Source organism: Pleurodeles waltl, chromosome 7, assembly GCF_031143425.1.
Source record: "Pleurodeles waltl isolate 20211129_DDA chromosome 7, aPleWal1.hap1.20221129, whole genome shotgun sequence".
NCBI classification, from domain to species: Eukaryota; Metazoa; Chordata; class Amphibia; order Caudata; family Salamandridae; genus Pleurodeles; species Pleurodeles waltl.
This window is the reverse complement of record NC_090446.1, coordinates 1,051,032,279-1,051,044,285: the sequence shown is the minus strand read 5'-3', so window position 1 is coordinate 1,051,044,285 and position 12,007 is coordinate 1,051,032,279. Positions and strand designations below refer to the sequence as shown.

General features: G+C 46.4%; 1 protein-coding gene across 1 annotated transcript in view; it reads right to left on the bottom strand.

Moving 5' to 3' along the window:
* The window catches only part of SMURF2 (SMAD specific E3 ubiquitin protein ligase 2), a 708,378-nt gene that overhangs the window by 449,522 nt on the left and 246,849 nt on the right, over nucleotides 1-12,007 (bottom strand). The window contains exon 5 of the mRNA XM_069199920.1: nucleotides 3,523-3,588. Coding sequence (XP_069056021.1) covers nucleotides 3,523-3,588 — 66 coding nt within the window. The remainder of the gene's footprint in view (nucleotides 1-3,522; nucleotides 3,589-12,007) is intronic.

The following is a 12,007-nucleotide window of genomic DNA, read 5'->3' as shown; positions in this document are numbered from 1 at the left end:
TGAGGTAGAGGAGGCAGTAGAGGTAGAAAGACAGGAGTAGAGAGAGGGATAAAGGGAGGTAGAAGTGTAGAGGTAGAGATGTAGAGAGTTAGAGGGAGGTAGAGGTCGATAGAGGTTGAGGTCGAGAGAGGTAGAGAGATGTAAAGAAAGGGGAGAGAGGGGTAGAGGGGTAGAGAAGGGTAGAGAAAGGGTGAGGGGTAGAAGCAGAGGCAAAGAGAAGGGGTAGAGGTGTACAGAGGTAGAGAGGGAGAAGCAGAGAGGGGCAGAGAGAGGAATAGGTAGGGGTACAGAGAGAGATGTGAAGCGAGGTAGACAGGTGTAGCAGTAGAACGATAGAGAGGAACAGGTAGAGAGTTAGAGTAGGTAGAGAGGTAGCAGTAGAGCAAGGGGGCATAGGCAGAGAGAGAGGTGGGAGAGGGGTTAGCGGTAGAGAGGGGAAGAGAGGTAGAGGTGTACAGAGGTAGGTAGAGGGAGGGAAGAGGTAGAGAGCGGTAAAGAGAGAGGGGTAGGTGAGAGGTGGTAGAGAGGGCTAGAGGTAGAGACAGAAGGGTAGAGGTAGAGAGAGGGGTAAATGTAAAAAGAGGGATAGGTATAGGCAGAGGTGTAGAGAGGCAAAAGGTGTAGAAAGGTAGAAGCGTAGAGAGGTAGAGGAAGAGAGACAGAGGGAGGTAATGAGGTTGAGTTAGCGAGGTAGAGAGGCAGAGGTGGAGGTGTAGAGAGAAGGTAGAAAGGTAGAGGTGGAAGTGTAGAGAGGCAGAGGTGTAGAGAGGCAAAGAGGTAGAGAGAGAGGGGTAGAGGGACAAAGAGGGGTAGAGGCGAGGAGAGGTAGAGGTGGAGTGAGGTAGATGTGGAGAGAGGTAGAGGTGGAGTAAGGTAGAGGGAGGTAGAGGTGCAGAGGTAGAGAGAGGTAGTGTGAGGTAGTGTGAGGTAGAGGCAGGTAGAGAGGTAGATAGGGGTGTAGAGTGGCAGGTAGAAAGGTAGAGGGAGAGAGAGAGGTAGCAGTGTAAAGAGGTAGAGGGGTAGAACGCTAGAGGGAGCTAGAGGTAGGTAGAGAGGTAGAGTGAGGGTTTAGATAGGGGTAGAGGTAGAGGGAGGAGTGGAGGTAGAGCGAGGTAAAGGTGGAGACAGCGGGGTAGAAGTAGACAGAGGTAGGGAGAGAGAGAGGTGTAGAGAGGTAGAGAGAGAGGGGTACAGGTAGAGGGAGAGGAGTACAAGTTGAGAGGTATAGGTAGACATGTAGAGAGGTAGGCATAGAAGTGTAGCGGTAGAGAGAGGGTGGAGGTAAAGAGAGGGGTAGAGAGAGAGAGATATCTAACAAAGCACTATCACAATCGAAATTTAAGTTCGCCATGCTAGACATTCTCTGCACACTGAGGTTTAATTGCACCAGCTGAGGGCTTCTGAACAGAATAAAGATAGACAATCTGGTGGGGTGTGAATTAGTAATATTTTGGCTGGTGGGTTTTAAAAATGAAAACTCCCAAATGGTATTCAAGGCTGAGTGTTTTCTCTTGAGTCTAGAAGGAGCAGGAGGTTTCCTGAGCAGATCAGTGGTGTGCAATGTCATTAGTGTCCTAGGGACTCTGGTATTATTAACTTTTTGGTAACCAAGTTACAACCGATTGTCCAAAAAGAGACAGGTCGTGCAGCCATTTCCTATTCCAAATGTAAGAATCAAATGCAGTATGATCGAGAAAACACACGCCAATGTTCATTCAAAGCTAGATCTTTTAAAAACCAAATACGACGCCCCCAACGCTATCAAAAGACAGGAGAATTATAATTTTTATTATCAAAATTACATTTATCTTTTTTGGGTGAAGTACCCCTCCACCATCCCCCTTGCCCCTTTGTAATAATACCCCCTCCCCCAGTCCCTTACCCACCCCTAAAAATACCATGAACACCCTAGACCCTTACCCACCACTAAACCCTTAAAACACCCTTACCACCCAATAACCTTACCACTAAAAACACCCTTTCAATCCAAGACCATTACCCATCCCTAAACCCTAAAAACTCCCTTATCACCCTATACTGCTACCCCTAAACCTTAAAAACACCCTTACAACCTACCATCCTTACCCACCTCTAAACCATAAACAAAATCCTTATAACCGTAACCCCCTACACACTAATAAACCCTAAAATACCTTTAAATACCACTAAACCCTAAAACATCATCATCCTAACTTCCTACCTATCCTGAAACCCTAAAACAGCCTTACCACCCTATACTCTTACCCATTCCTAAAATACACTCTCTCACTCACCCCTTAAATAGATTTCCCTTCAGTTGGAATGGCATGCCTGGTAAAAGCAATGGGTGCTAAACAATGCTTGGTCAAGGCATCCTTTTGTAAAGGCAGCGTTGTAACGACTGTCTCCCCTTACAAACACTTCCCATTATGAGAGACCATACAGAAATATCCAGCAGAAACCATTAGACATAACGCCTTTCATACATTGTAAAAAGTACAGCTATGCCAGATGGTTGGAAATCACAGTGGTGTTAAGTATAAAATGCGAGGAAATCTCACTACCACAGACATCAGTAAAGAGTGTTGTAGAGCAATACATGATTTAATTATAGTCAGATAAGAAAACCTGAGAAAAGCAGAACATACATCCTCGGAGAAGAGAGGTTAAAGGTTAATTTTTCTTCAAAACTCTGTTAGGATTAGAATAAGGGGAGCCAAGAGGAGAAGACATGAATTCAAGGGTGCAAGTGGTGTGGTGTTTATGTGAAAATATATCAACACATACTGTTCAGTGACTTATTACTTTTAAGATAATATGTATGAAGTCAGGCTTTTTCGTAACTATATAAACAGCTGCCTGCACGCATAAAATTGACACAATCTTCAGTTGTACGGGGATGGCTGTCTCCCGGACTAATTTAAAGTAAACCTATTTTCTATTGCCAACGACCTGTGCCTTTGATTCTTTCCTTGTTAAAAGCGGCAAAACAGTGCTTCCCACAAACATACACACCACAGGCCATATTAGACAAAGCATCTGACATACAGGGATCACAAACACATTAGTTAGAACGCCACACACAACACAATGTAGACATGTCACATACTCAACAAAAATCTGGTTAATTTATTTCAATCTTGCGTGCAACGGGCATGTCTACCAACTTGGATGATGATGAAGTAATTTGTAAAGCTCTCTTACCTCACCTCAGACATGCCAAACTCACAGCTCAATGAATACATGCCCACTGAGCCATAAGAAGAAACAACACTGCTGTACACAAATAATAATTCACCGATTGAGACTTCGGTCTGCAATAAAAACTAAAGAACCGTTTGGTCAATGGCAGATATGTTGTTTAACATTTGTATGGTGCATAATATGCGATACAAGTTCAGAAAAGCGAGCATAAACACTTATGCATAACCATATTTACAATCGTAAACATTTCATGCAAGCCCCTCAAATAGTCCTACAATGTCTGCAGTATCTGTACACTACTAAACATTAAGTGTGCATTTTGACAAAATGATCACTTACCCACAATTTGGCCTCTTACTGTATCGTTATCGTTTGGCCCAAGTTTGCATAGATCCAGCCTCTGATCTGAAAAATAAAAATGAATCAGGTCACAAATATGAATCTTTAAGTTCATGTTAATTGTAAGATAGACATTGAGATGTCATTTTAACTGATCGTTTTGTTTTATTTCCATGGTTTTAAAATTGTCCCTACAATAATCTGAAATTGTTGTATGGCTAAGAAAGATTTAAACTAAACACAAACAAAATGTAAATTTGACTTCTTGGTAAACAGATGAGACATGGGCAACCTCCAGCTTTCCTTTCACACGCTATCGTTTTTCGATGAGACTGTCTGAATAGACCCATCATTCTGAGATTTCATGCTCAGAAGAAAAAGCAACATTTTTAAAATCAATCTTTCACATATATTTAAATGCAGGATTAAAGCACCCTATTTTCCTTTTTTTATGAAGTCTAATTGTTGTATTCATTTATTTTATATATTTATCCATGGATGTTATCAGCCAAGTTAATACAAAGTTAATATTAGAAGAAACATATCATTGACATGCTCATACTGGGCACAAATTAAAATTGAATCATTCAAGTAATATCCATAAAAATATTAACATTTTCAGTTTAACAACCATCAGTGACTTTCTGTTATTAGTCACCAATGGAAAAAGAAAAATAGTCAGTTCAGTCTAATAAACAAATCAATAGCAGCTTTGGCTTTCTGGGGGGCATATTATACATACAGAGTGCCCCTGGGGTGAAAAGGGCATGTGCACCCGCTTTGTTTGCCCCAGGGCACTTTGATAGTACAAAAGGAGCTGCAGACATTATGCATCCCCTTCTGTAATACAGATCAGACTGATACACATGTAGAGCCAGCGTTATCACTAGAGGTTGTTCCCTCATTTGCATGGGGCTGGGGTCCCATGCAAATGAGGTCATCACTTTGCCTCTGTGCCCGCATCATATTATAGACACAGGTGCAGAAACAAACAAAAATGTGGTGTACTTTCACTGCGCCTCCTAAAGGTAGCCCTCTGGATGGGAGAAGCGGGGTCCCGTGGACCTGCCACCTGCAGTGAAATAGGGTGCGGCTTTGAAGAAGCCATTCAGGATTTCACTTGAATGCAGTGCCCCAGGGCAGCTTGAGTTTACTGTTGACCTGGAGGTAGTGCATTCATAGTAAAATGGCCCACTTTCTCTGTTTGTGCACAGCACACCTATTTAAAGCTGTGCCGTGTGCTCACAGAGTAAGTGCGCTGTATATATAATACGGTCCAGCTAGTCATAGAACAAGGCTCCTCAGGCACTTACAGCTGATAGATAATACCCACATTGCAAGTGAGAACTGATCTTCAACTGGGAGAGCACAATTTACTTCTAATATCTATGAACGCTCATTTGATTAAATAATACAGCCAAATATACATACCTTTTCCTGAGTGTGAGAAAGTAGCCTCTTTCTAGCCTTGTTACCCCCACTTTTTGCCTGTTTGTGAGTGTATGTCAGGGTGTTTTCACTGTCTCACTGGGATCCTGCTAGCCAGGGCCCAGTGCTCATAGTGAAAGCCCTATGTTTTCAGTATGTTTGTTATGTGTCACTGGGACCCTGCTAGTCAGGACCCCAGTGATCATAAGTTTGTGACCTATATGTATGTGTTCCCTGTGTGATGCCTAACTGTCTCACTGAGGCTCTGCTAACCAGAACCTCAGTGGTTATGCTCTCTCATTTCTTTCCAAATTGTCACCAACAGGCTAGTGACCAATTTCACCAATTTACATTGGCATACTGGAACACCCTTATAATTCCCTAGTATATGGTACTGAGGTACCCAGGGTTTTGGGGTTCCAGGAGATCCCTATGGGCTGCAGCATTTCTTGTGCCACCCATAGGGAGATCTGACAATTCTTACACAGGCCTGCCAGTGCAGCCTGAGTGAAATAACATCCACGTTATTTCACAGCCATTTACCACTGCACTTAAGTAACTTATAAGTCACCTATATGTCTAACCTTTATCTGGTAACGGTTGGGTGCTAAGTTACTTAGTGTGTGGGCACCCTGGCACTAGCCAAGGTGCCCCCACATTGTTCAGGGCAAATTCCCCGGACTTTGTGAGTGCGGGGACACCATTACACGCGTGCACTATACATATGTCATGACATATGTGTAGCGTCACAATGGTAACTCCGAACATGGCCATGTAACATGTCTAAGATCATGTAATTGTCACCCCAATGCAATTCTGGCATTGGGGAGACAATTCCATGATCCCCTGAGTCTCTAGCTCAGACCTGGGTACTGCCAAACTGCCTTTCCCGGGGTTTCACTGCAGCTGCTGCCAACCCCTCAGACAGGTTTCTGCCCTCCTGGGGTCCAGCCAGGCTTGGCCCAGGAAGGCAGAACAAAGGACTTCCTCAGAGAGAGGGTGTTACACCCTCTCCCTTTGAAAAAAGGTGTCAGGGCTGGGGAGGAGTAGCCTCCCCCAGCCTCTGGAAATGCTTTGATGGGCACAGATGGTGCCCATCTCTGCATAAGCCAGTCTACACCGGTTCAGGGATCCCCCAGCCCTGCTCTGGCGCGAAACTGGACAAAGGAAAGGGGAGTGACCACTCCCCTGACCTGCACCTCCCCTGGGAGGTGCCCAGAGCTCCTCCAGTGTGCTCCAGACCTCTGCCATCTTGGAAACAGAGGTGCTGCTGGCACACTGGACTGCTCTGAGTGGCCAGTGCCAGCAGGTGACGTCAGAGACTCCTTCTGATAGGCTCCTCCAGGTGTTGCTAGCCTATCCTCTCTGCTAAGTAGCCAAACCTCCTTTTCTGGCTATTTAGGGTCTCTGCTTTGGGGAATTCTTTAGATAACGAATGCAAGAGCTCATCAGAGTTCCTCTGCATCTCTCTCTTCACCTTCTGCCAAGGAATCGACTGCTGACCGCGCTGGAAGCCTGCAAAACTGCAACAAAGTAGCAAAGACGACTACTGCGACCTTGTAAAGCTGATCCTGCCGCCTTCGCGACTGTTTTCCTGGTGGTGCATGCTGTGGCGGTAGTCTGCCTCCTCTCTGCACTAGAAGCTCCGAATAAATCTCCCGTGGGTCGACGGAATCTTCCCCCTGCAACCGCAGGCACCAAAGAACTGCATCACAGGTCCTCTGGGTCTCCTCTCAGCACGACGAGCGAGGTCCCTTGAACTCAGCAACTCTGTCCAAGTGACTCCCACTGTCCAGTGACTCTTCAGTCCAAGTTTGGTGGAGGTAAGTCCTTGCCTCCCCACGCTAGACTGCATTGCTGGGAACCACGTGTTTTGCAGCTACTCCGGCTCCTGTGCACTCTTCCAGGAGTTCCTTTGTGCACAGCCAAGCCTGGGTCCCCGGCACTCTAACCTGCAGTGCACAACCTCCTGAGTTGTCCTCCGGCGTCGTGGGACCCTTCTTTGTGACTTCGGGTGAGCTTCGGTTCACTCCACTTCGTAGTGCCTGTTCCGGCACTTCTGCGGGTGCTGCTTGCTTCTGAGTGGGCTCTTTGTCTTGCTGGACGCCCCCTCTGTCTCCTCACGCAATTGGCCACATCCTGGTCCCTCCTGGGCCATAGCAGCATCCAAAAACCCTAACCGCGACCCTTGCAGCTAGCAAGGCTTGTTTGTGGTCTTTCTGCACGGAAACACCTCTGCACGACTCTTCACGACGTGGGACGTCCATCCTCCAAAGAAGAAGTCTCTAGCCCTTGTCGTTCTTGCAGAATCCACAGCTTCTACCATCTGGTGGCAGCTTCTTTGCACCCACAGCTGGCATTTCCTGGGCATCTGCCCACTCCCGACTTAATCGTGACGCTTGGACTTGGTCCCCTTGTTTCACAGGTACTCTCGTCAGGAAATCCATCGTTGTTGCATTGCTGGTGTTGGTCTTCCTTGCAGAATTCCCCTATCACGACTTCTGTGCTCTTTGGGGAACTTAGGTGCACTTTGCACCCACTTTTCAGGGTCTTGGGGTGGGCTATTTTTCTAACCCTCACTGTTTTCTTACAGTCCCAGCGACCCTGTACAAGGTCACATAGGTTTGGGGTCCATTCGTGGTTCGCATTCCACTTCTAGAGTATATGGTTTGTGTTGCCCCTATCCCTATGTGCCCCCATTGCATTCTATTGTGACTATACATTGTTTGCACTGTTTTCTATTGCTGTTACTGCATATTTTGGTATTATGTACATATATCTTGTGTATATTTGCTATCCTCATACTGAGGGTACTCACTGAGATACTTTGGCATATTGTCATAAAAATAAAGTACCTTTATTTTTAGTATATCTGTGTATTGTGTTTTCTTATGATATTGTGCATATGACACTAGTGGTACTGTAGGAGCTTCACTCGTCTCCTAGTTCAGCCTAAGCTGCTCTGCTAAGCTACCTTTTCTATCAGACTAAGCTGCTAGACACCCCTCTACACTAATAAGGGGTACCTGGGCCTGGTGCAAGGTGTAAGTACCTCTTGGTACCCACTACAAGCCAGTCCAGCCTCCTACACTGAGGCAATGTTGAGTAATTTCCAACGGCATGTTCATGGGCTCAGTTTTAACTTTGATTTCAAATGGCATACTTCAATAAGCACCCGCAAAGCCAATGGGCTCCGCCTCAGAGACCTAATCGCTATGCCAATGATTTTTAGCCATGTAGTATATCTGGTCACCTAGCATGCCACTTGCCTGAGGTTTCATGTTCCTGCATGTTCGAGCCTGATCCAATTGCTGCAGATTAACCAAGTGACACTGCAGCTGCTTGGGATTTCCGGCTCACGTTCTTCCCGCTAACAGAAGCCCTGCCCACCCCACGACCTACTTAATGCAACCCACATAGCGACTGCACTAGTACGCAACTTGGCACCTAGCCTGCCCCTTGCCTGTGACCTCTAGTTCCTGCTTGTTCAACTAAGTGACACGGCCTCTGCCCATGTTTTCCGGACTGTTCTTCCTGGCAACAGAAGCATTGACCACCCCAAGACCTACTTTATGTAGGCTCTATCTTGACCGCGCAGCAGGCAAGTGGAATGGGCATGCTGGTGGCCGTAACAAAGGCAAGCCATTCTGCACCTGAACTGTGCCAAGGGCCACAACCAGACTCTCTGGCCTCCTGCAGATACACCATCACCGACTTCTGCACCCTCGACCCCGGTTGCCACAACAAACACTGCCACTGTGCCAATCTACACTCCAGAGTAGGATCCTTCACTTGCACCCACTGCCACAGCACACACAACAGCTCACAGACCAGCCCCACCCTGAACACACCACAGACACCACCTGAACAAAAACGCCAACTCGCTTGCACCCTTCTCAACATACGCTCACTATGCAAACAAACCCTAATCTTCGCCATTAAATCCGATGTCCTCTTCTACAATTATGACCTGACTTAACCCTTTTTCTGCACCAAACATCGCCACCGCAAAACCTGAAGGATACAAGATAACCCACTGCTACCGCATCAACAAGCCTGGCAGTGGGATCTCAATCATACAAAAAGAATCAATCAAATGCACCACCAAAAATGGCATCACCCCAGCCATAGAACACCTTAACTTCTGAATTTAGACAGATAGCAAAATATCCATCAGGGGCAACCTCACCTACCATCCTCCAAGACCACATCCAGCCTTCTGCAACTTCATCGCTGACTTCGTCCCCCTCGCAATGGACTCCCACCACTACATTTTCCTCTGCTACCTCAACTTCCATCTCAAAGACCAAAATGACATTAACACTACCAACCTCCTTGACAGCATGATCATTGACTCACCCAACTCGTCCACGAACCCACGCACACTGCAGGCCACATCCTAGACCCCATCTTCACTTCCAGCGACTGCATTAGATACAGCCACATCACAGAACTCACCTGGACCAACCACTCTATTGTCCACTTCAACATCACCAGCTCACGGACCTCTGCCCCCAATCTGCCAAACGATGCTCAACGGAGGTGGATCAAAGCCTCAAAGTATACGTGGATCAACACCCACAACACCACCCACCCTATCTCCTTCAGCAACCTAGACAATATCAGAAACTTCAATAATTGTTCACCAACTGCACCAACAGTGCCGTTCCCATCGGCAACAACAATCACAAAGCTAGCTGGTACACTGAAGAACTCAGAAGCGCTAAAGGACACTGGAAAGAACTGGAAACAAGATGGCGCCCCAGCAAGGACACTACTGACAAGACTACCTTCAAAACAGCCCTCAGCCTCTACTACAGATAATTGGAAGAATCAAAGAAAAAGTCCTTAGTCTCACACATCAAATTAAGTTCAAAGAATTCTCCAACCCCTCAGCTGCAACACAATACATTACCCCCTCAAAGAATCTGAGTGACAAACTTGCATACTTCTTTCAAGACAAGATCGGCAACATCTACAGAAACTTCAAACCCCAGCCCAAGGACACAGACTTCTTCAAGCAACACAACAACCCTGATACCACCACCAACATCTGACTAACTGAATGGAGCCAGCTCGCCCCACACTTTGAGGATCCCGCCTGCATCATTCACCTCAGTCCACTCAGGGGCCCCAACCGACCCATGCCTTTACCATATCTTCAACCTAGGCTAAGTCAGAATCAGTCACATACTCACCACTTTGCTTAACACCTCAATATTCACAGGCACCTTTCCTGAGGACTGGAAACACACCAAGGTCAGTGAACTCAACTACCAACCAATCTCATGGCTCCCATTACCGGTCAAAGTATTAGAAAAAGTCATCAGTCAACAACTCTCCTCACATGTGGAACGGAAACTCCGACTCGACTCCTCCCAATCCAGATTCTGCAACAACCACAGCACTAAGATAGCCCTAAAAGCGGCTACTGACGACAGCTGAGCCCTACTCGACCAAGGAGAGACTGCAGCTCTGATCCAGGGAGCAGTTATCAGATGGATTGCCACTTCCCAACAGAAGGACGCAAAAAGTCCCCCTTAACCTCCGAACTCAAGGAAATCATCTCTGGAGTACCCCAAGGTTTCTCCTTCAGCCCCACCCTCTTCAACACTAATATGACACCTCAGGTCAGCATTGTTAAAACCCACAGACTCGTCATCATATCCTACACCGACTACACACAACTCATTCTCTCCCTCTCCGAAGACACTACCAAGACCACCTTCCACAACTGCAACACAGATGTCACCAACTAGATGAAGGACAACTGCCTGAGGCCGAACATGGACAAGTACTGATCTTCGGAAATAAAAGCTCTACATAGGACGCATCCTTGTGGCTCTCAGAATTTGGACATACTCTTACCAACCCAACTCCCCCCACGTTAAGAACATAGGCATCATTCTGGACAACAAGTAAATCATGACAGCTCAGGTCAACTCAATCACCTTCTCCTGCTCTTCATCCTCTGCATGCTTCTTAAGATATTCAAAAAGCTATCCCAAAGCCCAAGACGCACCATCACCCAGGCCCTCATCTCCAGCTGATTGACTACAGCAATGCTCTCCTGGAAGGGATTGTAGCTCACCTCCTCTGATGACTACAAACCATACAGAATGCCGCAGCCAGAATCATTCTAGATCTCCCAAGATGAACCCACCTTATCTCCCCTACCTCAGGGAACTCCATTGGCTCCCTGTTCAGAAAGGACGTCAGTTCAAGCATCTGACCAATGTATACAAGCACCTACACAACTGCAGACCTGCCTACTTGAACCACCACCTGTCAGCTACCTCTGCTCCTCTTCTCTTTCTTTAACTCTCATACCCAGCATCTGACGTGGCAGATGTGGAGATCGCTCCTTCTCCTACCTTACAGTGAAGATACAGAACAAGCTACCCTTTCATCTCCATGCCTCCCCATCTCTCCCAGAGTTCAGAGAGTCCCTGAAGACCTGGCTATTTGGCTAACCAACTAGACCTTGCCAGCACCTGTATACCCTTAAAGGGGACAAGAAAAACTCTACAAATCGACTGACTGATCGACTCTGGCTGCTAAGCAGCATGGCTAAAAATAAAAAAAATAAAAGGCTTCATAACGCGGCTGCATTCACACATGCGTGCACCTACAGACTGAGCTGAGCATTTTTTTCTTTTTTGTTTACCAATTTAAGATTCACTGGTAAATAAAAAGAAGCATCAAAAGTGCTTTAAATTTTGCATAAAAGCTCATTAAAACAAAAAGATGGTGGAGCAGGTGGGGACAAAGTAAAATGGACAGAGGGCAGGTTGGGAGAGAAAGACAAAGGCAGGAGAAATGGCAGCAACTTGCAGGGGGTACAACAGGCATGGAGGTTAGAAGGGTGTAGAAAAGCAATCTGCAACAGAAGGTGGGAGGAGGGGGAAAGCCGAGGGCAACAGAGTGTGGGTGGGGGAGAGAAAACAACATGGAGTGCTCTGGGTGTGCAGAGACGCACACAACCAAGAAATCTGGATAAAGCATTCACTCTTCTCATTGAGCACTGTCTGAAAAAGAAAAAAAGGTTTTTTAAAAA